At 37.0% G+C, this 24,293-nt stretch overlaps 1 protein-coding gene across 4 annotated transcripts; it reads left to right on the top strand.

Moving 5' to 3' along the window:
• The first annotated feature begins 6,060 nt into the window (after positions 1-6,060).
• LOC138402721 (wee1-like protein kinase) lies at positions 6,061-23,812 on the top strand. Of its 4 annotated transcripts, none has more exons than XR_011237064.1 (12): positions 6,061-6,437; positions 10,628-10,737; positions 10,926-11,111; positions 11,362-11,447; positions 13,001-13,218; positions 13,778-13,924; positions 14,544-14,695; positions 15,527-15,652; positions 16,095-16,222; positions 17,143-17,309; positions 18,371-18,931; positions 18,994-23,812. XR_011237064.1 is itself a non-coding variant. In XM_069500521.1 (11 exons), exons 1-11 carry the CDS (start codon positions 6,196-6,198, stop codon positions 18,606-18,608), a joined length of 1,800 nt encoding a protein of 599 aa, XP_069356622.1. In that variant the 5' UTR covers positions 6,061-6,195; the 3' UTR covers positions 18,609-23,812. The 4 variants fall into 4 exon arrangements, 1 of the variants encoding a protein (XP_069356622.1); XR_011237066.1 differs by having other exon boundaries at positions 18,371-19,880; positions 19,940-23,812; XR_011237065.1 differs by having other exon boundaries at positions 18,371-19,909; positions 19,940-23,812.
• The last annotated feature ends 481 nt before the right edge of the window (positions 23,813-24,293 follow it).

Raw genomic sequence — 24,293 nt, 5'->3', positions numbered from 1 at the left:
AAATTTGTAAAGTCCACGCGGATGAAGCCATGGGCATAAGCTAGTATAATATAAACTTATCACTGTACAATAATGAATGTTGCCATATTTTTTACCAAAAAAAAAGTATTTATGCACACAGCCAAAGTTTTATCTATTTATTTATTTTTATTCATTATAGGCAAACACTTGACCACAATCACAACTGATAGAAAGTGATAATGTGGCCTAAGATGGGACGCGTTTACCTAGAATATGTAATAAATAAACAATTAACTTAATTAATTAAATTAATTAATATGAAACTCTTAATTATTATCACAATTTTACGCTTATAAATATAATATAAACTATGTTCGTAGTATCGCTACGGACTACGGCTACGGTGACGGTTCTACGTTTTCCCGTAGCGCTCGTAACTAGACGTAGCAAGTTTCGTAAGCGATCTGGCTGATGCCCTGTTTCGCTTATGTGAAATTTGATATACCTACAGTTATTTATACATAATATATTATAACCTATGTTGGTTATAGATAAAGTATTTTTATAACGGTAAAAGAATTAATAAAATCGGTTCAGTAGTTTTAGAGTTTAAAGAGACAAACAAAACAAACCTTTCTTGTTTATAATATTAGTAAAAAAATTATAAACTCGTTTATTTTTAGGGTCCAGTAGTGCAACAAGGCAGCCTTATAGTTTAGTCATGTCTCATTAATGCCCTCCTGCTCGTCTTTTCAATTCTTCGTCTGTCTGTATGACACAACCGTTTAAGTATTTAGAAACTATTCATTACTTAAAGCAGTAATTAGGCACAGTTATAAAAACTTAATACTATAATTTCTTTTCACACCTCATGTACCTACAATGATTAAGAGTAAATAAATTGAGTTACAAACATCCATCAATCCATTGAACCGCTTCGACGGTCCATCGAAGACTGTCTGAAAATTAAAAGGAAAAGCGTGAAGAGAAAAGCGTTCGGATTTTGAAATTAGCCACACCCCTTGCTTGTTATTGGTTTCTTCACCCGAAACTAAAGAGCGTAACTGCCATAAAAACTACGATTGAATTTAAACTTCCACTAGAATAAAATAAGGTGGATTTTGGACTGTGGAGGTCTCAAAAAAGGTTGTAACAAAAAAGGTTTTAAGGTTTAGAATATGAATATATTTTGCTGTATTTGAAGGAGAATAATGGACGACGATAGAGCTTTCATTTTGGATTTTTGTATGAATTTTATAGACTTATTTACGTAGTCATTTAGTCGGCTGGCTATAACGAATAAACTTATTATTTACTATAGGTTTCTTAACCTACTTATTATGACGAGGAAGTTTGGTATCAACTTATGTTCAAAAAAAGTTCAATTACTTACTAAACATCCTTTAAAAAATATCAGTATAGAATAATTTTACCTTTGATTTAAATTTATTTAAAAAAAAATGTTAAAAAGTATATTTCACTTAAAATCTTTCTATTTCTATTTTTTTATTTCATTCCTTTTTCTTTGATACTTTTGGTATATACATATAAATGTAAGTATTTGTAAAACAGAAATGACGTCATTTTGACGTCAGCCGAAATAAAAATAGGTATACCATTAGCTCGCAACTTCAGTCTATTGCTGACGTCACTGAAATGGCGGCCACGCGCATTAGCAATTTGCGGTTCTTATACGTACCTGTATTTTTTACCATTATATCTGCTTCGACGTTATCGATTAATATTTAAGTCCGTTATCATTTTAACACAGATTAAAAAGCTATTGAAAACAACCCTATCCTAACTGGGTCATAACACAGTCCAAACTGTTATTCATCCACCCCAGCAGAATGCTGCGCCGCTATTGATGCAATTACTGCCATTCGACACGGACAGTTGCGGGAAGGGGTGCTGTCATAACAGAGCTTTTCATTATCCGACTGCGGCGAAGCCCAGAGGAGGGTTATGTGTTTGACTTGTATGCATGTCTGTTCCTATGTCCGCTCGTAACTATTCAACGACTCAACCGATTTTAATTAATGGTAGGTACGAGATATATTCGTCTTGATTGAGTGTCACTGGCAAAATTATGTCACTTCTCTTTTTAAGCAATTAATTTCACTTGCGGTGAACGAAAAAATCGTGAGGAAACCTGCATGCCTGAGAGTTATCCATAATGTTCTCAAAGATGTGTGAAGTCAGCGTGTGAGGGCCAGCGTGGCACACTATGGTTAAGCCCTTCTCATTCTGAGAAGAGACGCGTGCTCAGTAGTGGCTCGCAATAGTTTGATCGTGAATATTTTTTTTTTTTCCTTTCCTCTCCAACAGCGTTAAAGCTTGTGCTAGGAGTATCTCCGACAATAGTCCAATAGGATGGTCTGGTGAGAGGCTTCGGCCGTGGCTAGTTACCACCCTACTGGCAAAGCCGTGTAACGTTCCGGTGCGACGCTGTAGAAGCCAAAGGGGGATGGGTTTAATAAAAACTGCCATATCCCATACCCCTTCCAGGTTAGCCCGCTTCCGTCTTAGACTGCGTCATCACTTAACACCAGCTTGCAGTCAGTGGCCAACTTGTATCTGAATAAAAATAAAAAAAGAGCGGGGTTTGGACAGACGACCTTTCGAATTTCAGTCCGCTCCTTCAACCGTTGAGCTATTGAGGCTTGCTTTATCTTTACATTATTATTATTATTATTTATTTATTTATTATTTAATTAGAACGGCCATAAAGCCAATTACACTAATTAAACTACGAGTACAAATTAACATAAACATACATACAAAAATTGTTAAAATAAAGTATAAAATAAAGTGGCTTCCCGCTGTCTGTATGTATGAACGCGTAGATCTTTTAAACTACGCAACGGATTTTAATGCGGTTTTCACCAATACGTAGAGTGATTCAAGAGGATGGTTTATAGGTGTAGTTTAAGTCTTAAAAAATTAGAGATCTCTTGGAAAATTGAAATCTCACTGACACCACATTAGTATCTACACTGCACCCATGCGAAGCCGGGGCGGGTCGCTAGTAATACTATAAATGCTAAAGTGTGCTTCTGTCTGTTAGCGAAATTTGGTACAGAAGTAGCTTCCTGGGGAACGACTTCTATCCCAGAAATCAAAGAGTTTCGTAGAACATCATCAATAAATTCACTACGTACCTACAATAGTCATTTCAGCTATAAGTCCCGTAAATTACTAATGCGCGTGGCCGCCATTTTAGTGACGTCAGCACTAGACTGAAGTTTCGAGCGGATGGTAGGTATATTTTTAATTCGGCTGACGTCAAAATGACGTCATTTCAATGTTAATGAGACATGGTTCCAGCTCAATAGCAATTTGCGGGATTTAGTATAATTAGTATACCAGCATAATAATTATTATACCTACCATTGTACAGAACATAGGACAGGTAGGTAAATTTTATTTTTCTAAATCAGAATCAAATTAATGCTCGCTTAGATGCTCGTCAATTTAAAATTAGACCCATCCACAGATTAATAACAATAAAAAAAGAAATAAAATTATTTATGGGCGAGTGCGGTTGTCATTTGACACAGATTTGCGCGGGAGAGCACGTGACGCCATCTTTTGTCCATTTCGTCACACTCCTGTTTAGAAATTAGTAACGGAGATTAGCTGCGTTTGATGTAACTTGGTTTGCACAGTTCGTAACTATGTAGAATAAAATTAATAGATGGACAAATTCCCTGCGGAAACGCACCGCATCAAATCTGTAGCAAAGTCAAAGTCAAATGATTTATTCAAAATACGTAATAAATTACTCTTTTTGATAGTCAGATGTTGGATTTGTGAGATAGTGGTGATAATAAATATTACGCAAACTTAAGTGGGCTCAGTTCGGTGCTTTCTTTACAAACGTAGGAGGGTAATTACTTACTACATTAGTTGAACAATCTTTATTTTGCAAACATACTTTTAGTATTTTTTTTCTCAAATAATACTTTTCCTAAACCCTTGATTTCAGTGAAAATCATCGTGCCTCTCACCTTTCTCATACAATGTCAAGTGAGCAAACAGGTTAGGTCGAGCGTACTGCGTCACCTTAAAACTAAATCTACGAGGGTTCTAAACACGCCAAAGGTCTGAGAAGAGCCCACAACAAACTCAGCAAAGCAATCTACACAATTTTAATCCAGTGCAGAATTTATTCCATTGTGCGCGCTCTTATATGTAGTTCTATATTTCACAGATTTTGCGAGAAAAAACCATACGGAATTTACCGCAGTGCGCGCTAGCTTTAAAAGGCATAGACACTAGACAGTATTTTTTCGTATTTCATGGCAACCTTTGCGAAAATATGTATTCATAGACATCTATGAAAAGTACAAAGGCAAAGTTCATACAAAACGTGCTGGAAGCTTCCTCGTTGCAATAATGTTTGACGAAGAAAATAATTGTCAGTTCTCGTATAAAAATCTTTTCATATTATGATGGGCAAACCAGACAAATCTAACCTTTGGATCTAAACCACTAGGTATATTTTATGCTATAAATAATTCTTCCTAGGCACCTAGTCAACATTTTATCAAATGCTACATTGCGCGCGAACCGCGTTAGGCTGCACATAAAATCGTAATTTAATATTTTGTTATTAACGACATAAATTAATGAAAAATAAACGTCAAATGACGAATTTTATGCTTTGATTTAATTTAATGTAAAGCGGTCTAATCTCTGGGCTGGTTTTAATAATAACTTAAAGGGTTACAATACAAATTACAATATATTTAACTAATGGTGTCGTCCAAAAAAAAAAGAATAAAAAAATGTTCATTTCGTAATTAAAAGTACCTACTTTATTAGGTAGGTACTAACACATCATCATTTTTGGGCAACAAAATATACCTACTTTAGTACTTTAGCCTATTCATAGCCGATACATAGGTAAGTACCTACCTATATATCCTGAGCAGAGATGAGTCCTCGCACACTAGTCTCTGGCTGCGGCAGGCAATCCGAATCACAGATAATATAGGTAGGTATTCCATGTAGGTACCTACGACCTAGGCTACGTGCATGGAATATATCCGAATCCTTGGATGAACCGAATCCGAAAAGAATCTTATCTATGCAATTTGAGTTAAGTGGGTATGTCACGATGGCTTGATGTCTCAACTCTCAAGCACGTAGATTTGTTTTTCTTGATCAAGCTGCTTGATGCACCCGTCAAGCAGCAAGAGGCACTTTTCTCATTTCGTATGTGATCGTCTGCTAATAGGTAGTCCAGAGGTGGTCATCTCCCTTTATACATTGTAGTCTTGGGGTGGTCAAACAAAGTAGAAACAAACTTAATAGCCTCATCTGGTGACAGAAGGGCTGGCTCATTTTTGCGCAACGGATCAGCCTGGCTGTCCAGCGCGGAAATGCAGCCAGTATTCTTGGCACCATTCCACGCGGTCATGATTTATATAGTACTTAGATAAGGCTAGCTTTAAGTTTTATTGTAATATTTTAAAAAAAACAAAGTGATTTTATCTTCTTTTTATTATTATTGTTGTAATCACGGAATTTCTGTTCCGTGGTTGTAATTAAGGACGTAGCGACATCTATCAGTGAGTAGTTGTAGCAAACGTCTCCTGACATCTAGTGGTGAATAGCACAAGTAAACTGCACAAGGCGGCGAAGTAGGTAATAAATTAACTACTAGATGGCGTTGCATTTTTCCACAAAAAATAAGTTTATACATTTAATCAGAAATAAATAAATAAATAAAATCAGATAAGGTAAATCTGAGTTCTAATAAAATAAAACCATTTATACATAAATTGGGAATATAATGGGGCCGATTCTCTAGTACACAATCTCTAAACTAAACTAAATTAACAGGTCTAAATCTAGTGCTTTCCTTTTCCGCAAGCAACATTATGAAAGGGATAGCAATAGATTTAGACGTGATATTTTAGTTTAGTTTAGAGATTGTGTACAAAGGAATTAGCCACATTGTTTCTTTTGCTGTTATGATAATATTTCTGAACGCAGACAACTACGTTATTTTAAAAAATAACCCTGACCAATACCATCTCAAAATTCATCTCACCGGTTAAATCCGGCGCTGTGATTGGTTGATCAATTAAACAGGTGCAATGGTGGTCTTGTGCGTCATCCGCCATTACTGTTAGAAATTGTGATTTGTGAAAGTGCTTTGTGAAGCTTTTTGTGATTATTTGTGAAAGAGTTAATAAACTTGTGTTAAATGTGTAATAATTGAACATGAATATTTATAGGATGAAAGACGACTTCGAGAATAACCCGAACTTATCGGAAATGTCAGTGGAAAATTCTTCTGAAGTTTCGGATTCGTATGACATGTTTTTGGACAATATTTCGGCACCGGTTTCTATAGTTCCGAGGAAGTTAGATTTTACTAATTTGGACGATGATGATGGCAGCAAGAAAGCTTCGCCGGCTCCATCGACCCTCAGCCCTCCGTACAAACGGGTCAGGGCTCTCAAGTAAGTACTACCAATAAGATATTCAAATTTCGACATAAATACCACGTTCAAGCATTACGAATTCATTAAACGCTTTCGTGTCTCCCCAAATCTATGACCTAGAAGTTTCCGTGCGCTTCGTTGTATGTTTACAAGAACTTGGAGGTTAAAAGTAAGTAATATTTGACTGCTATGGGGCCATGAAATTTTCAAGTGCTGGAAAGTTCTAGGTGTCTTGATAGAAATGCATCATATTGAGGAAGGAACTTTATGGTAGGATCTCTTCGATAATATTAGCAACATAGCTATCCCTTTCATAATATTGCTTGCGGAAAAGGATAGCACTAGATTTAGACCTGTTAATTTAGTTTAGAGATTGTATACAAGTGAATCGGCCCAATGGCACCGATTCCGTTGTCTAAAATTTAAAATCTAAAAATTAAATTTAAAACTGTCAAACTGCATCTGTCCTTTTCATATTACATTAGTAAGAAGAGGATGCGAATACTCTAAAATTTGGTTGTGCTCAGAATCAGTACCAATGTCTCGTTAACTTTGCTGCCAAGTACAACAATATCCAAAAAACAAGTAAGTATTTGATGTGATAGTAACAAAGTCACTTGTTTTTGTATATAAATGAAATATGAGTAGAGTTTATGTCATGTATAAAAACCTACATCATTTGCTTACCTTTTTATAATAAAAGATAATACAAGTGGGTAGATAAAGAATGAACTGTCATGTTTTGCTACTGAGCTCAATAAACACGTCTGATGATTAATTATCGCATTATTTAACATAATAGTTTATGTTGTGGGATTTGTACTGATAGTCCTAAACTTTGATGCTATCAATGCAATGATCACAATTACAGAATTCCTCACGGTGGCACGCGGTGCGGTTGTAGAAAAAAAGAGGGTGAGGTCAAAAAGCTCTTCAGAGCACTCCCCACAGCAGATATAGTATGAGTAATATCAACTAATTAACAAGTTCAGAGTGGCCAACAAATGGTTTCGGAGTGGCCATAGATCAATATCAGTAGTTCTTCAAACTGTGAAGATCCCAATCTTAAAAAATTTCTAAAATCAGATGGCTCCAATACGTTCACAATGTTCATATTTGACAATTTTTGTCTCAGCAATAATTAATATTCCTTGACCCAACATTTTCTGCGTCTTTTTTACTAATTATCATTAAATTCGACACCATTGCTAAAGCAATGCCAACTTTCTGGTGTTTTGATGGTGCCATTATCGTTAAGCACTCTTCGAAAGATGAGGTTTGGACGACGGTCATTACCACTACTACTACAATGAAAGGAAGTTAAAATAACTAAGTAGCTTTGCTAGCTAGTTTAGTGTAATGAGTGAGCTCTTTTTAAATCGCGCTGCAGCACTAGATCTAGCGCTCTGAAAATAGGATAATCTAATGGGCGTTTTAATCATTGGTTCTACCAAATTTTTCTTGTACAAACACGTTATGACATGATTCCAGACAGGATCTCTTTGCCATTGTTCACTTTCTAAACTGGTTTTCACATAGTCATAGAGCATGTTGTTCAAAATACCTAATAGATTATATAACTTTTGTAGGCTACTTAAATACAGGTTTTTTTAGTGTTCCGTAGCCGAATGGCAAAAAACTGAACCCTTATAGATTCATCATGTCTGTCTGTCTGTCCGTCCGTCCGTATGTCACAGCCACTTTTTTCCGAAACTATTAGAGCTATACTGCTGAAACTTGGTAAGTAGATGTATTCTGTGAACTGTATTCGGTAAGTACGGGCGAAACAGATAACTCGACGACTGTTTAAAATGCGTCGACTATAGTACACTACGCCAGAGAGGTCGTCAAAAGATGTCGATCGAAATTTCGGTTGAGAAAATCAGTTAAACTACAGTTATCCTCCACAATAACACATATGATCCGAACAGCTGACATCTGCCGCAAAAACGCCTACGCCGAAAAAAAAACCTGCCATTTATATGTACGAGAGAACACCTTTATTCCAAAAAAAACCTGTCTCGCTTATTTGCACCTTGTTTGTTATCATGTAGGGTGCAGTTTTGCGTGCGTTTTTTTTCGTATGATTAAAAAAATTAAGTTTACTTGCATTCAAGGTGGACAGCTGAGATTTTATGTATTGTAGGTACTGTAAGATCGAATGTGTTTTTTTTTTCATGGCAATTTTGTAGTTAGGTATTTAATGTAATTTCGTTGCGCATAATATTATCATAGTCAATATCTTGGAAATATTGCTAACAAGGACAGTTACTTGTTAGCTTTCATTTTTACAATGACCTTAAAACAAGTAGTCCAATCTGTCCAATCTTGAGCCTCAATAGCTCAACTGGTATAGGAGTGGACTGAAAACCGAAAGGTCGACGGTTCAAACCCCGCCCATTGCACTATTGTCGTACCTACTCCTAGCACAAGTCTGACGCTTAATTGGAGAGGAAAGGGGAATATTAGTCATTTAATATGGCTAATATTATTAAAAAAAAAAAAAACTGAAGTTGAACATGGCGGTCTGCACTGCAATTATTAAAAATCGGTCAAGTGCGAGTTGGACTCGCACACGAAGGGTGCAGTACCATAGTACTAGAAATAACACTTTTTATTTTTTTTCAAAATTTTCATGGCGGCCTATTTGAAATTTTTATGATTAATTATTTGTTGTTATAGCGGCGATTTAAATATATATTCCGTGAAAATTTTATATCTCTAGCTATTACGGTTCCCAAGATACAGCCCACTGACAGACAGACAGACGGACTGACAGCGGAGGATTAGTAATATGGTACCGTTGGCACCCTTTGGCTACGGACCCTAAAAACCAAGGACAAACCGACATCCACGTGGACAAAGTCGCGGGCATCTCATCTCTATATATAAAAATGAATCGCAAAATGTGTTGCTGATCGCAAATCTCGAGAACAGCTGAACCGATTTCGCTAATTCGTTTTTCATAATATTCCTTGAAGTACGGGGATGGTTCTTACGTAGAGAAAATTTAAAAAAATTCCTGTAAAAGAATCGACTGTTAGGCGGTACGAAGTTCGCTAGGGCAGCTAGTAGTTAATAATATACATAAATGCAGATTCCTTTAAAACCTTCTCAGGTGTTTCTTAAGAATCGACACGTGTGCTAGTGTGTCAATACGAACTCGCAAGTGTGTATTCATTGCCTTCGCGCACAAGTGTGCGTGTGAGGAAGCTAGGGGAAGGAACAATTATTATTGGCGGTTAAGATTTTGCAAGGTCTTTTCTGTTGACATTTTATAATTTTGGGTTTGCAAAACTAATTTGATTTTTTGTTATGTAATACTAGCAGTTGCCTGCGACTTCGTTCGCGTAAAATTTCTGGTTTCTCATGAGATCTGAAATTTTCCTGCTGCAAAAAGCCTCACTTTACCTATACTCACTCAGTCTCACCTGAAGGCACGGAACCCAGAATACCTAAGAGCCCTCGCCCACGGCGACTTTTTGTAGCGATACAGTAGCGATGCTGTCGCGCGTCCGCATTGATACAGTCGCGAAGCGGTCGCTAGCTGTGTGCCCTCGCCCACGGTCTCAGATTCAGTCGCGATGCAAACGCGATATTTTCGCGCTTCTGTGTCGATGCAAACGAGAAAAAATGTTGCACTGATGCTCGGTTCTCTATTCACGCGCCACCCTCCCTCCGTTCTTTCCCCGATGTCATCCGACAAAGTCGCGCGTTTGCATCGATACAGTCGCGATGGAGTAGCACGTTGCAAATGCGACTAACACGCGTTAGTAGTGATGCTGGCGTGCGTTTAGTAAACGCGCGACAGCATCGCTACAAAAAGTCGCCGTGGGCGAGGGCTTTAAATGCCAATTTTCATATCTAACTTCAAAAATGTACAATTTTCGTATAACTTTTCAACCCCTTTCACCCCCTTAGGGGGAGAATTTAGTTAGATCCTTTTTTATCTGATAGGTACCTACCCCCTAGAAAGAACCTTGAAATTTGAAACTTAATTTCAAGTAAAAATAAAAATAGTTAAAATTTTACTATAAAACTTTTCCCCCCTATTTTACCACCCTTAAGGGGGGAATTTCCCAAATTGAATTATACAGATTTTTATTATTTAAAGTAAATTACTTTTCATTTATTGAAGTTTGTTCAACATATCCTCCTTCTCTTTTCGAAGTAATTAAAGTATGTACATGTTTTTCGTTTGTTTGCAGACTCTTCGACAGCCCGCACACACCGCACAGTCTTGCCCTCAAGTGTTCGACGCCCTCCCACCCCTCCCCACGGACCAGGCTATTTCCACCCAAATTCAACTTGCCGACTGGTTAGTATTCTTTTTTTTTATAAAAATGGCAAACGAGCTGGCGGGTCACTCGATGTTAAGTGATTACCGCCGCCCATGAACATTTGCAGTACCAGGGGAACCACCAACCCTAAAAACGAACTGAAAAGACTTTTTCACATTTGCAAAAGATGCCATACAGCCCTTATTACCGCCACTGTTTGTTGTAGGCATGCCGTCTGGATCCAGTCACTACCTGCACCCTCCGACGATATTCAGCAACCCACACTCGCTGCTGTACAACCAGCCACAGTCGGACGAGGACAGCGCGCTGGGGAAGAGCCTGCCCGACGATCTGGACGACACGCGCTCGCGGCAACGGACGCTGGCTAACATCAACCCGTTTACGCCGGATGGTAATGACTGATATACATATAACGACGATATTCAGTATAGAGAAGCTTGCCTTCTTGAAATGGAAATTTTTTCCGGAAAATCAAAGAGTTCCCACTGGATTACAAAAATTAAGTCCATTTAGATGAAGTTGCGGGCATCATCTACTTCAATATATTTCTATATTTTGTTTATTAAAAGTAATTAGAACTAAGAATTTTTAAAATCGCCATTGGCATATGGTTAGTATTCATGAAGTGTTTTATTCCTCAGGTCAAGCGTTGAACAAAAAGAGGAAAGCCATGTCAAAAACACCGACACGGGATGACACTCCGCAACAGCCGGCGAAAAGACTAAGAGTAAGCAATTGTCGGTTTTTCTCATTAAAAAAACTATTTTATTTATAATATATAGGTAACATTTTTATACCATGCATCTCATTAATACCTAACAATCTCATTGTGAAATGTTTCCGCAAATAAAGAATCTTTGAATATCAGGATCATCTTTGTAAAATAGGACAGTACAGTTTTGTAAATCGATAAGTATGTTATGTTACCTGGCAGGAAATTTTGCACATCCAAAAAGATATTTGTGTTTCGTAGAGTGTTGTTCTGTTACTCATACATATGTTTCCTCGGTCTCAACAACAGAGAACCGTAACCTCTCTAAAGTTCGTTTCCCGGCTTTTTGTCTTAAGATTTAAAGTTTTCTTTTTAATTTAACATCTGAAAGCTCCCACACTGTGGGAAGAAGGAGATAGTTTGATGTGCAATATTTCTTACCAGATACATTACATTCCTTTTGATTGAAGAACGTCAGAGTAAAAAAATCTTAACCGCGTTTTTTCCATTTTATCATGAAGTTCATGTTCAGAAAGTTTCATTTCGGTTTCGTACTGGTGGTGACATTGTTGGAACTGGCTGTAAACTAAATTGTTTATATTTAAATATGTTCTTATTCTTATTTTTTTTCTAAGAGTTCTTTGTTTTAGATTCGATGACATACACTTACTTCAAATATATATCTCAAACAGGACGTCCAAGTTTTTCTTTTACTGATATTTTTCCTATAAAATCAAAATATCCCAACACGTTATCAGCACGAAGGGCTCTAGGTGGAAAAATAAAAGTGGAAAAGTGGTATTAGTTGTCCTTTGTTGCTTTATTTGTTACGTACATCGATGGTTGTGAACAAGAAAAAAATTTCTTTCCTATTTGGAAGTTTAAAATGCGAAATTATTTCCTACATGAGGACCTGTGGTTTGTGTTAATGGGTATCCAGAAGGAGTAGATATACGACCGCTGCATCAATTGAGGTGATTCTGTTCGTCATGCTTTCGCCCTGCGGTGGACTGTGCAGTGTACATAGTTGATTGTACTGTGAATATTCCACCTACGATGAATAGTGAAGATATTGCGTACGAGGTGCACTCTGACCGTCTGAGCAGGTATCAGCTCTGGCATATGGTTAGGACACTTATGTCGCATAGGCATGAATCAATTGAACTTGAAGAATCATCAGGTAGTTTAGGTCTTAGTTTTTTTTCTCATGTTAATTTTTTTTTTCTTGTTCCTGTGTGTTAATATTTTATGTTAAGTTTTTTTTGTAAGACAATTTAGTTTAAAGGGGGATGTTGGAACTGGCTGTAAACTAAATTGTTTATATTTAAATATGTTCTTATTCTTATTTTTTTTCTAAGAGTTCTTTGTTTTACATTCGATGACATACACTTACTTCAAATATATATCTCAAACAGGACGTCCAAGTTTTTCTTTTACTGATATTTTTCTTATAAAATCAAAATATCCCAACAGACATCATGCTAAATCAGGTGAAAATAGTTCAACAAAATTAATTTGACAGCGATAAAAGTTATGCCATCCATATGACAAGTATTTTTCTATATCAGGAATCAAACATATCGCGATACAACGTGGAGTTTGTGGAACTGGAGGAGATTGGTCGCGGTCACTTCGGCATCGTGACGCGATGTGTGAACAAGCTGGACGGCTGCGTGTACGCGCTCAAGCGCTCGCTGCGCCCCGTCGCCGGCTCCGCGGCCGAGCGCGCGGCGCTCAACGAGGTGTACGCGCACGCCGCGCTGGGCAAGCATCCGCATCTCGTGAGGTACGTGACCAGCTCGACCACTGCGTGTACGTGTTGTATGAGTGCAAGGGAGACTTCCACACAGAGTCAACTTGGTACCTAACAAGCTCAGAAGAAGTCAAGTCCAAAAAACTTATAATTTTGCACTACGAGAGAGTAAGCAAACACAAAAAACTTTGTCAGCAATTTAAAAAATTTATGGTGTTTATAGATAGTTCAATCCACGAAGACGCGGACCACTGTTTTTCGTGCGATGAAACTACGGGTGCGGGGAGTGACCTTTTTTATCTTCTTGTGCGTGTGCCCATATTGTTGTTCGGTGCGTTACGACTTACGATAGAACTCACACTCTAACAGCACATAGCACTTTGCATTGTAACCGATTAGGACAAAGAGTGGCGCGCGTCATCATGGATTCAACTATTATAACAAGGTACAAAAAAGATGCCCAGAACTAATGCATGCCTTTAGTTTGGGGCAAACCACTGGTTTGCAGTAAGGAGTTTATTTTAGAATACCAGTTGTGCAAGAAAAATTTGAAGTTTTTTTTATAATAAAGCCTGTATTAATTTGTTAACAGGTACTACTCGGCGTGGGCGGAAGACAACCACATGATCATACAGAGCGAGTACTGCGACGGTGGCTCGCTGCAACAGAAGATAGAGAAAGGCCCACTGCCAGAGAGTGAACTACTATTTTTGCTGGCCCATGTAGCTGACGGACTCGCGTGAGTGTACTACAATTAATTACATAATATGTTATTAATAGCCACTTTTCTTATTTCATACTCTCGCCGTAAGTTAAAGTCGTATGCAACGCACTGTGGTTCACAAAAAACTCTGAAGTGCATGAATACACAGAAATCCCCACGGTAAAGGAGGAAATAGACAGGTCACTTAAGGCCTACAAACAGAGACTTGAGCGTTATAAAAACAGCCTAGCAGTCCAACTTCTGGATGCCAGTAACATCACGTTCCGTCTTATTTAAGAGAACAAGTTTGGCCAACATAATATAGTATAATAATTATACTTCATCTTGAGGGGATGTCACATCGCTGGATCTGCAAATCCTAAACTGTGAACATTTACGAACCTCCAATCTGTTTATAGTCCAGGGACTGATCGCAGATAAAAGAAAGAGGAAAAAAAATACTCTTGTTAATTGATTTTTTTATTTATCATGTCATAAGAGCCCCATTTAAAAATCTGCTAGCTGTGTTCTTGGTTGCCCCTTTTTTATTTAACGGGGGGAGGGAGTCTTAAGATACCCGCCGTCCATGTACGTGGCGGCCCCTTGGTGGCCACCCTCATCCCCTGTCCCCTCATCAAGTGTATATGCTCGGCAGTTACATCCACTCCCGCCAACTGGTGCATATGGACCTCAAGCCCGGCAACATCTTCGTGTGCAGCGACGACGCGTCGACGACCGTGACCGACAGCGACGACGGCTACGACGACGACGACGCGCCGCCGCACCCGCAGTACAAGTACAAGATCGGTGAGTGCACCATACGCCACATATAGTACCTGCGCAGTGGGTCATTTATCGATGAGGATCTAGCCAGGAGTAAGGAAATAGAGTGTCAGGTGCCAGTGCACTCTTGCTTCGAATTCGGTGCATTGTGCATCCAACTGAACATCAGTTAGACAAGTCTCGTCACTAATAACTCATTTTCCAGCTTCCACAGTATAAAGGAGAGACACAATACTCCTCTTGGAGAGATGTCTTTATTCTACTGGTGCTGGTAAATTACAAACACAACAAGATGTAAGTGTTGGAAATAAAAATAGAAAAAAGCCGGCCAAGTGCGAGTCAGGCTCGCGCAACGAGGGTTCCGTATTACAGTCGTATTTTTTCGACATTTTGAACTATAATTCAAAAACTATGATGCATAAAAATAAATAAAAATCTGTTTTAGAATTTACAGGTGAAAGCCCTTTCATATGATACCCCACTTGATATAGTCGTCTTACTTCGAAAATTTAAAATACTAATTTTTAGTTTGTGACCACAATTTAATTTTTTTGTGTGATGTAACCATAAATTCACGGTTTTCTGATTTTTCCCCTAATGTCTGCTATAAGACCTACCTACCTGCCAAATTTCATGATTCTAGGTCAACGGGAAGTACCATGTTGGTTTCTTGACAGACAGACAAAGTGATCCTATAAGAGTTCCGTTTTTCCTTTTGAGGTATGGAACCCTAAAAAACTACTTTGCCATGACTGCCATATAGGTCCCGAGTCGATCCCTTACCGCACGATTGCTCTAGCTTCTAGGCTTCTACTATCTTTGCTATGTGGTTATACTGAGTGAATGTTGTCGTAGGTGACCTCGGCCACGTGACCTGCACATCATCGCCGTCGGTGGAGGAGGGCGACTGCAGGTACTTGCCCAAAGAAGTTCTGCAGGAGGACCTCACGCACCTCACCAAGGCCGACATCTTCGCCTTCGGTGAGTTGTCACTTGTCACTCATGAGTGCGTTACGCCATATACACATGAGAACAATACTTTCACAAATGACCAAAACATACCTGCAAAAGAACAATATTTTGGCATCTTTGGCCCCGGGGCAACTGGATAGACTTTATTGCCGAATAATAATTTATATTTAATTTTAGTTTCAGTTTTAAGAATTTTTGACATCGTTTATTGTAATTTCATGACATTTTATAAATAAATAAATGTAGTAAATAACGCAATTGCATTTGATTTTCGTTTGGTGAATAATTAATTGAGAAACAATCGATTGTTTTTCAATCAAAATTGTCATCGAATAATAACAACAATCGAATAGTTCGATTTTTATTTAAAAGAATCGTTCATTGCTATTACATGCATACATGAGACAAATGCAATAAAACTCGTGTAAACACGTGTGCCTTGTGTACTCAGGTCTAACACTGTACGAGGCGGGGGGAGGCGGTGCACTGCCAATGAACGGTCAGGAGTGGCACGACATACGGGACGGAAAGCTGCCCGACCTGCCCACTCTATCCCGCGACTTCAATCAGCTGTTGAAGGTAAGATACACTACTTGTTGACTAAAAATCATTCAAGTACCCGGATTCGGCTATTTTTAGGGTTCCGTACCTCAAAAGGAAAAACGGAACCCTTGTAGGATCACTTTGTTGTCTGTCTGTCTGTCAAGAAACCTACAGGGTACTTCCCGTTGACCTAGAATCATGAAATTTGGCAGGTAGGTGGGTCTTAAAGCTGGCTTTAGGGGAAAAATCTGGAAACCGTGAATTTAGGGTTAGATCACACAAAAAAAATTAAATTGTGGTCATAAACTAATAATTAGTATTTTCAATATTCAAGTAAGATAACTATATCAAGTGGGGTATCATATGAAAGGGCTTTACTTGTGCATTCTAAAACATATTTTTATTTATTTTTATGCATCATAGTTTTTGAATTATCGTGCAAAATGTCGAAAAAATACGGCTGTAGTACGGAACCCTCAGTGTGCGAGCCTGATTCGCACTTGGCTGGTTTTTTTTACTAGCTGATGTCCGCGACTTCATCTGCGTAGCTTTACTCGAAAATCGTGTGGGAGAATACTCTTTAATCTTCTGGGACATATACTCTTTCATCGCTTGGGATTTTGGGAGATTGAGATTTTATCCCAGAAGATGAAAGAGTATATATGTCCATCTCCTCTCAGAATGAGAAGGGCTTAGTACGCATAGTTTACCACACTGGCTAAGCGGATTGGTAGACTTCACACACTTTTGAGAACATTATGCTGAACTTTCAGGCATGCAGGTTTTCCTTCACCGTTAAAGCAAGTGATATTTAGTTGCTTTAAACGCACATAACTCGGAAAAGTTAGTGGTGCTTGTCCGGGATCGAATCTCCGATATCCTGTAGACGACTTCACCACCAAGCTATCATAGCTACTTGGTTAGAATTTGGATAATAATCTGTATGTTGTTTTCAGAAAATGGTCCACCCGGAACCGATGGAGCGGCCGTCGGCGGCGCGAATCAAGCGAGACCCCCTACTAAACCCCGGCGGGAACAAAAGCAAAGCGCAGCTCAGGAGGGAACTGAACGCCGCCAGAATGGAGAACGAGTTCCTCTCCAAGAAACTGCAGGAGGCCTCCAAGTAAGTGATTCTTCTTTTTATTTCCTACCAAGGTAGGCTTGATGAGGTCTAGATTTAAGCACGCCTGGATAGAAGGTGCTTATTTGCTCATGCCTTCAGGTACTCGGGTTATACGTGGCAAGAGACACGGGCGCCGCCGGAAGGGCTTTCCATACCTTGAGGGTATGTGTCAAAAACATAATTTAAATCTTTCTCTCTGTCTCTCTCGCTCCCTCCCTCCCTCTTGCTCCCTCTGCCTTCGTTTCTTTGCCTCCCTCTCTGGTCTCACTCTCTTTCCAATAACCTGCTACTGAACCCCAGCGGGAACAAGAGCAAAGCGCAGCCGAAGAGGGAACTGAACATCGCCAGGATGGAGAATGAGTTTTTCTCCAAAAACCTGCGGGGGGCCTCCAAATTAGAGATTCTTCTTTTTCTTTTCATCTGTCTCCATTCGCCTCTTCCTCCCTCTTCGTCGTATCTCTCGCGAAGGGTGTGAATCCTTTTCATTAAAAGGTAGGGGTTTTCTTTGAATAATACCCATCCATTTACCAATCTACTAATTCTTCTCAATCGTTCACTCTTGACAGAGTGGTCGTGGCTATGAACTCTTCACTGCTGCTCGTGCGATCTCCCTCCAGCGACTACTACTAATATTATGTGCTATAACAACTAGGCCCCGCGCACGTCCTACACATTTTTTTTAATTCAAGAAACCGATGTGTCGTCGATAGATTCCATTTAAAGATGGTAAAATTGTATATGCTTTTTCGAGGTTTTTCGGAGTGTTGATTTCGAAAACGATATCCATTTTCAGCTGAAGATAGCGGCGTTTTTTTAATGACATTTTTACCTGTTGCTATTTAAATTGCAACATCTTTAATTCTAATTTACCCTAATTAATATAATTTAAATCTAATCTAACCTTAACTAAACTTATATCTTAGTTTTTTTTTGTTTACCTAGGTCCGGTTCATCCTCTATCGTTGCATTTGCACATCTTACAAATTTTGTATTACCTACTATTTATTATTATTATTTATATAGCGGCGTTTCCCATTTGTGACTCTGGCCTTTATTTCCAGATGCATAAAGTCTTTAACGCCGAGGGCGCCGGCCGGTGTGGCCCAGGAAGGTAAATACCTCACCAGGTCAGCGAAAAGGCTGCAGTCCATCTCCGCGACCAAAACCACCAGAACCACCAGAAAGACGGACGCAGCAACTACAGAAAACGTCAATAAATTAATATTGACGTTTTGTAAAAACACTAATAAAACTAACAATAATATAAATAAGAATAATAAGAAAACCGTTATGACATAATTTTTCATGATAAACAGTTTAAAAAATCTCGTTCTTATTTTGAGAAGAAAATCTAAAAAGAAACCGGACAATATTTTCCTTCTTAATATTTTTTTTCAGATAGATATTAAAATCATTCAATAGCAAAATAATCTTCAACTCAGGGACATAAAGGAGATCTGCAACCAAACCCATCTTTATTTTGAGAAGAAAAAATGAAAATAAACTGGCAAGGACAATTTTTTGCTTTTTAATATTTTTTTCTAGATATGGATTAAAATCATTCAACGCAAAATAATCTTTAACTCAAGGACATAAAGGAGCAGAAAAAAATTAAATAAATTGTCAAGGACAATTTTTTGCTTTTTATTATTTTTCCCGGATAGAGATTAAAATCATTCAGTAGCAAAATAATCTTTAACTCAAGGGAATAAAGGCGAAGAAAAAAAGAAAAAAATTTTTTTGCAAACTAATATTTTTTCCGGATATGACATGGATATGATTATTCCATTGCAAAAAACCTTAAACTCAAGAATATAAAGAAGTTTGCAACCAAACCCACTAGAACAATCAGAAAGACGGACGCTGAGATCACAGCAAACGTTTATATTTATGTAAAAATATAAATAAAACTAACAATAGTATAAATAGTATAAATAAGAAAACCGTTATGACATAAATTACAGGATGTTAGAGTTAAAAAAAGTTGTCGCTCGTAAAAATCTCGTTTTTATTTTGAGAAGAAAAAATAAACTGTCAAGGACAATTTTTTGTTTTTAATATTTTTTCCAGATATGGATTAAAATCATTCAATTGCTAAATAATCTTTAACTCAAGTAACCAAACCCACCAGAACAACCAGAAAGATAGAGTCTACAGAAAACATTAATAATATAAGTAAAAGACGAATAAAACTAACAATAATATAAATAAGAATAATGAAACATTTATGACATGATTTTTCATGATATAGAGTTTAAAAAATCAACCCTTTAAAAATCCATTAATTGAGAGGAAAAATGAAAATAAGTCAATGACAACTTTTCGTTTTTCAATATTTTTCTTACTTGTATCTGAATAAAAATACCAGGTTTCCTGTTTCTAGAAACATGTTACCAGGTTTCCTGTTTCTTAAAAGATTTGCCCAGATTTCCTGTTTCTAGAAACATTTTACCAGGTTTCCTGTTTCTAGAAACATGTTACCAGGTTTCCTGTTTCTTAAAAGATTTGCCCAGATTTCCTGTTTCTTGAAACATTTTACCAGGTTTCCTGTTTCTAGAAACATTTTACCAGGTTTCCTGTTTCTTGAAAAGATTTACCAGGTTTCCTGTTTTCTTGAAACATTTTACCAGTTTTTCTGTTTCTTGAAACAATTTACCAGGTTTCCTGTTTTCTTAAAACATTTTACCAGTTTTTCTGTTTCTTGAAACATTGTACCAGGTTTACTGTTTCTTTCCTAATTTGACTATAATGATATACATAATGACTAGAAGTGCCTTCGATGAGTGAAATAACTGTTATGTGATCTTTATATATTATGCTTTTAAATCGAATTTACTGTACAAATGTGTGATTTTATTGATTAAAAGACTAGCGTTTAAACTATCGTGAGTGATTTCCATTACTAGTAGAGATTGTTACGTACTACACTCGCTCACGTAGTCGGGGTCAACTAGATACGTGAGTGTAGCCGTAACAATTACGATTGAAAGATTGTAACATTGTGATATTCAATCAGTTAGGTTTTTTTTCATAAAAATCCTGAATTTTTCGAACAAATTTTCACTAAAATTAGTTCAGCACTTCTAAAAATATACTTAGTAGTTATTTTTTTTAATTAAAATTTTAGACACATAATTAATATACGTATTTTTTAGATTTTTAATTTTTCTCTTAAATAAAATCCGACTGCATTGATTTAGTTAAACATTCATTAATACGTAGATTCAAAGTCAAAATCGTTTATTCAAATTGGGTACCTACCATTGTAATTTGTACACTCTTCGACTCCCAATCGTAGACAGATAAATTTCACGTAAATGGTGATGAGCCCATAAACTACCGGTACAAAAAATCACGTCACTATTACTACAGTCCAAGACCCTATTACGTAATAAAACAGCTACGAGGGTTCCAAACGCGCCTTGGTCTGAAAAGAAGCCCGCAACACACTCAGCCGGGTATTCTTTTTATTATTATCATTGCACATAATTTATTACGACTATTGATAGGGTGCTGAAATGTGGACACTGACGGAATTCAAAGTCGCTCAGCGAGCTATGGAGAGGGCTATGTTAGGAGTTTCCCTGAGGGGTACGATCCGAAATGAGGAGATCCGCAGGAGAACCAAGGTCGCTGACATAGCCCAAACTATTAGCAAGCTGAAGTGGCAGTGGTCATGCCTGTCGTTGAGGCGATGGCCGTTGGAGCCGGAAAGTCCTTGAGTGGAGACCGCGTTTAAGCAAGCGTAGTGTGGGACGCCCTCCAGCACGATGGACCGACGATATAAAGAGGCTGGCGGGAGGTGCCTGAGGACCGGGTGTGGTGGCGCTCTGCAGGGAAGGCCTATGTCCAACAGTGGACGTCCACAGGCTGATGATGATGACGATGATATTAATAAATGAATGAATATACTTATAACACACATAAAAAGCAAAACAAAAGTATAGACAGGTACAATTTGGCGGCCTTATCTCTACCTAGCGACCTCTTCCAGGTAACCAAAACTATATCAATGCTGTTAAACTATTATTAAGCTGTTAGATTTATTATATTCCGATATCTGTTTGAGTAACACAATCAATTCCTAGAAATAAATCTTCCATATTTTTTCTCTTCATGTGATATTTGTTTGGAAAAATAATCTTATGTAAGTTAGTTGTATAAGTATAATATCTTAACTCAGTTTTTTTCATGTGTAACAAATTCCTTATAGCTATAGAAGGTAATCATTAACATAGTTTATAATTTAATATAACGTATTAGCATGCGAGTCCATATTAAAATAAACTCATGACGCAAGGACTTTTGTTATCTTAACAAAAGCAAGGTACCTAACGTCTCTCCATTAGTGATTAAAAATTGCAGTATCCTGCAGAGAATATACGCGGCCGAAAGTAATGTACATCGGTCTTTAGAATGACATTTCGGCTTTGTAGAGCGTTGTCTCTGTCACTCTTACCTGTATGACGTTTTGTCGGTCTCAACGACAGAGACAATACTCTACAAATCTGCTATCTCCTCAAGGTTACATTGATCTTTAGAAAGAGATAGCGGTTTCGTAGAGCGCTGTCTCTGTCGTTGAGACCGACAAAATTTCACATAGGTATGAGTCACAGACGTAACGCTGTACGAAGTAATCTCTTTCTAAAGGTCGATGTGCAATATTTCCTGCCGGCTACTGTAGATAAAAAAATCGATAGAAAAAAATTATTTATTAAGAAAAAACTTTAAATGGCAAAAGATGTAGTTAAAAAGTCTTAAAATTATAGTGATTATTCCATTTTTTGTATGTTAAGCCATTGATTGCTAAGCCATTTTTGTAAATCAACTGGTATTTTTTAAATCTCTAACGGATATTAGAAATTGGATACATTAAATAATTCGCTTTTGTAAGACAACTAAAAGGTCATGATGTCTCTTATAAAGATTTTTTTTTCAGTGATTACGCAAAAATGCTTATTTAAGGCCAGTGCGAGGGAGTCACTGTCGTCTAAATTTATCTTTACGGCGTTAAATATATAAAAATAATATTTAGTTGATAAAAATATTTATACCTATTAATTATAATGTTATGAATGTATAGAATATAGATGTAAAAAAAATGAAAATATATGCATGGACCCCTTTTCAATTTCGAGTGTAAAGTTATAATATTCATCCATCCAGTACGAATAATTTAAGTTATAAATTAAAGTGAGGGTAGATGTTAAAAATATAATTTAAGATTTAAGTTAATCATTTTTAATTATTATTTAACAGGGTGTCCTAACTAGTAATAATCGACTGTGGGTTTTTTTAAATAAAATCATTCAAGGTCAATTAATTAATTTAATAAAATTGTATTAAGGTTTTTCAAAATTAAAATAATTAAGACGTACTAAGTTTCAAACTATTTGACTCGATACCTTCAAATATAAAAGGGGCAAGATAAAAGGGCATCCAAGGTTTAGGTATAGATTTCCGTCTATTTTTTATTTTCGTCCATTCTGTAAAAAAAATATGATATTAGTTTTAATATTAAATGCCATATTTAATAGTATTTGTCACTCATGTCTATTCAATTCTACATAGATACCGTAGCTGGCAAGAAATATTGTACATGGACCTTTAGAACGCGCTTTCGGCTTCGTAGAGCGTTGTCTCTCTCTACTGTCACTCATTCCTATGTGATGTTTTGTCTCAACGACAGAGAAAGCTCTAAAAAACCGCTATCTCATTCTAAAGGTTGATGTACAATATTTCTTGCCGGCTACTGTAAGCTTGTTGACAGGTCTGATATAGGGTGTAACCAGAACGCCAGCAAAAACTTAGCGTTAATGTGGCTAATTCCGTTGTACACAATTTCTAAACTAAACTAAAATGGCACGTCTAAATCTATTGCTATCCCTTTCATAATGTTGCTTGCGGAAAAGGATAGCACTAGATTTAGACCTATTAATTTAGTTTAGTTTAGAGATTGTGTACAAGAGAATCGGCCCCATTGTTAGACTACCTAAACACAATCCAATACCAATAACCATTTGCCTCATTTTGTAGTTTTAGTGATTTAGTATTTTTCAAACCCGCAATGTATAGCGTGCATAACTCGGGTCAATGCCCCGCCTACGACGCGGTATTGACTTTGAGTGGCCTAGTTAGCAACTTTCGTTGACCTCTAGTGTCAGTCAGATATTTTATTTGCAATATATCGTAAGTTTTTACAAAATTAAGGATTTTTTATATATTTTTTTGCATTCTTTTTTGTGACATCATATCAGTAATCATCAGTACCTATTATCACCTGTTTTCATTTTTGCTAGCGTTCTGGTTACACCCTAGTGCTATCCTTTTTCGCTGGAAACCTTGTGAAAGGGATAACAATACTATTTTACAGATTTGTGTTAGAACATATAGGTATTTAAGAGTCTTTGGATGATTGACTCGTGTGTGGTTAAATAACAACATTTATGTGATTTTTATATACATATTTTTTGTATAAACTAAGATCTAATCAGTTTAATTATATTAAGTTATATTTGTTTCCTTCTTCTGTGCCTTTTAGGTTTATCATAAAACAAGTGTTTTTTTAATAACTTTTTATTGCTAGATGATCACTTATTGACATTAACTAATTTATATGCCATGTAAACGCACAATATATGAAATATCTAAGCATGTGCTAAAATAATAATGGCACCGATTCCGTTGTCTTTCTCTAAACTAAATTTAGAGTATTTGCATCCTTTTTTTTAACAATGCTAAAAAGGGGTAGAACATGAACTACTCTAAATTTTAGTGCATGCTACAAATTTAAACAGTAGGCTCGCGACTGTGCGCTAAAATCACGGGTTTTAACATCTAAAAATAAAATTTAAAACTCAAACTGCGTCTGTGCTTTTCATATTACATTAGTAAGAAGAGTATGCGAATACTCTAAAATTAGGTTGTACTCAGAATCAGTACCATTATCTAAATAAAATGTATAATTGCCCTGTTCAAATTGTA

The sequence above is a fragment of the Maniola hyperantus genome, chromosome 9 (genome assembly GCF_902806685.2).
Source record: "Maniola hyperantus chromosome 9, iAphHyp1.2, whole genome shotgun sequence".
In the NCBI taxonomy this organism is placed as follows: Eukaryota; Metazoa; Arthropoda; class Insecta; order Lepidoptera; family Nymphalidae; genus Maniola; species Maniola hyperantus.
This window is presented reverse-complemented; position numbering and strand designations above follow the sequence as displayed.

Bases quoted from the DNA above. Each gene is read 5' to 3' on its own strand.
- LOC138402721 (XM_069500521.1), top strand. From the start codon at position 6,196: ATGAATATTTATAGGATGAAAGACGACTTCGAGAATAACCCGAACTTA. The intron at 16,223-17,142 runs GTAAGATACACT...TGTTGTTTTCAG, and splicing joins ACTTCAATCAGCTGTTGAAG to AAAATGGTCCACCCGGAACC. The intron at 17,310-18,370 runs GTAAGTGATTCT...CTTTATTTCCAG, and splicing joins AAACTGCAGGAGGCCTCCAA to ATGCATAAAGTCTTTAACGC.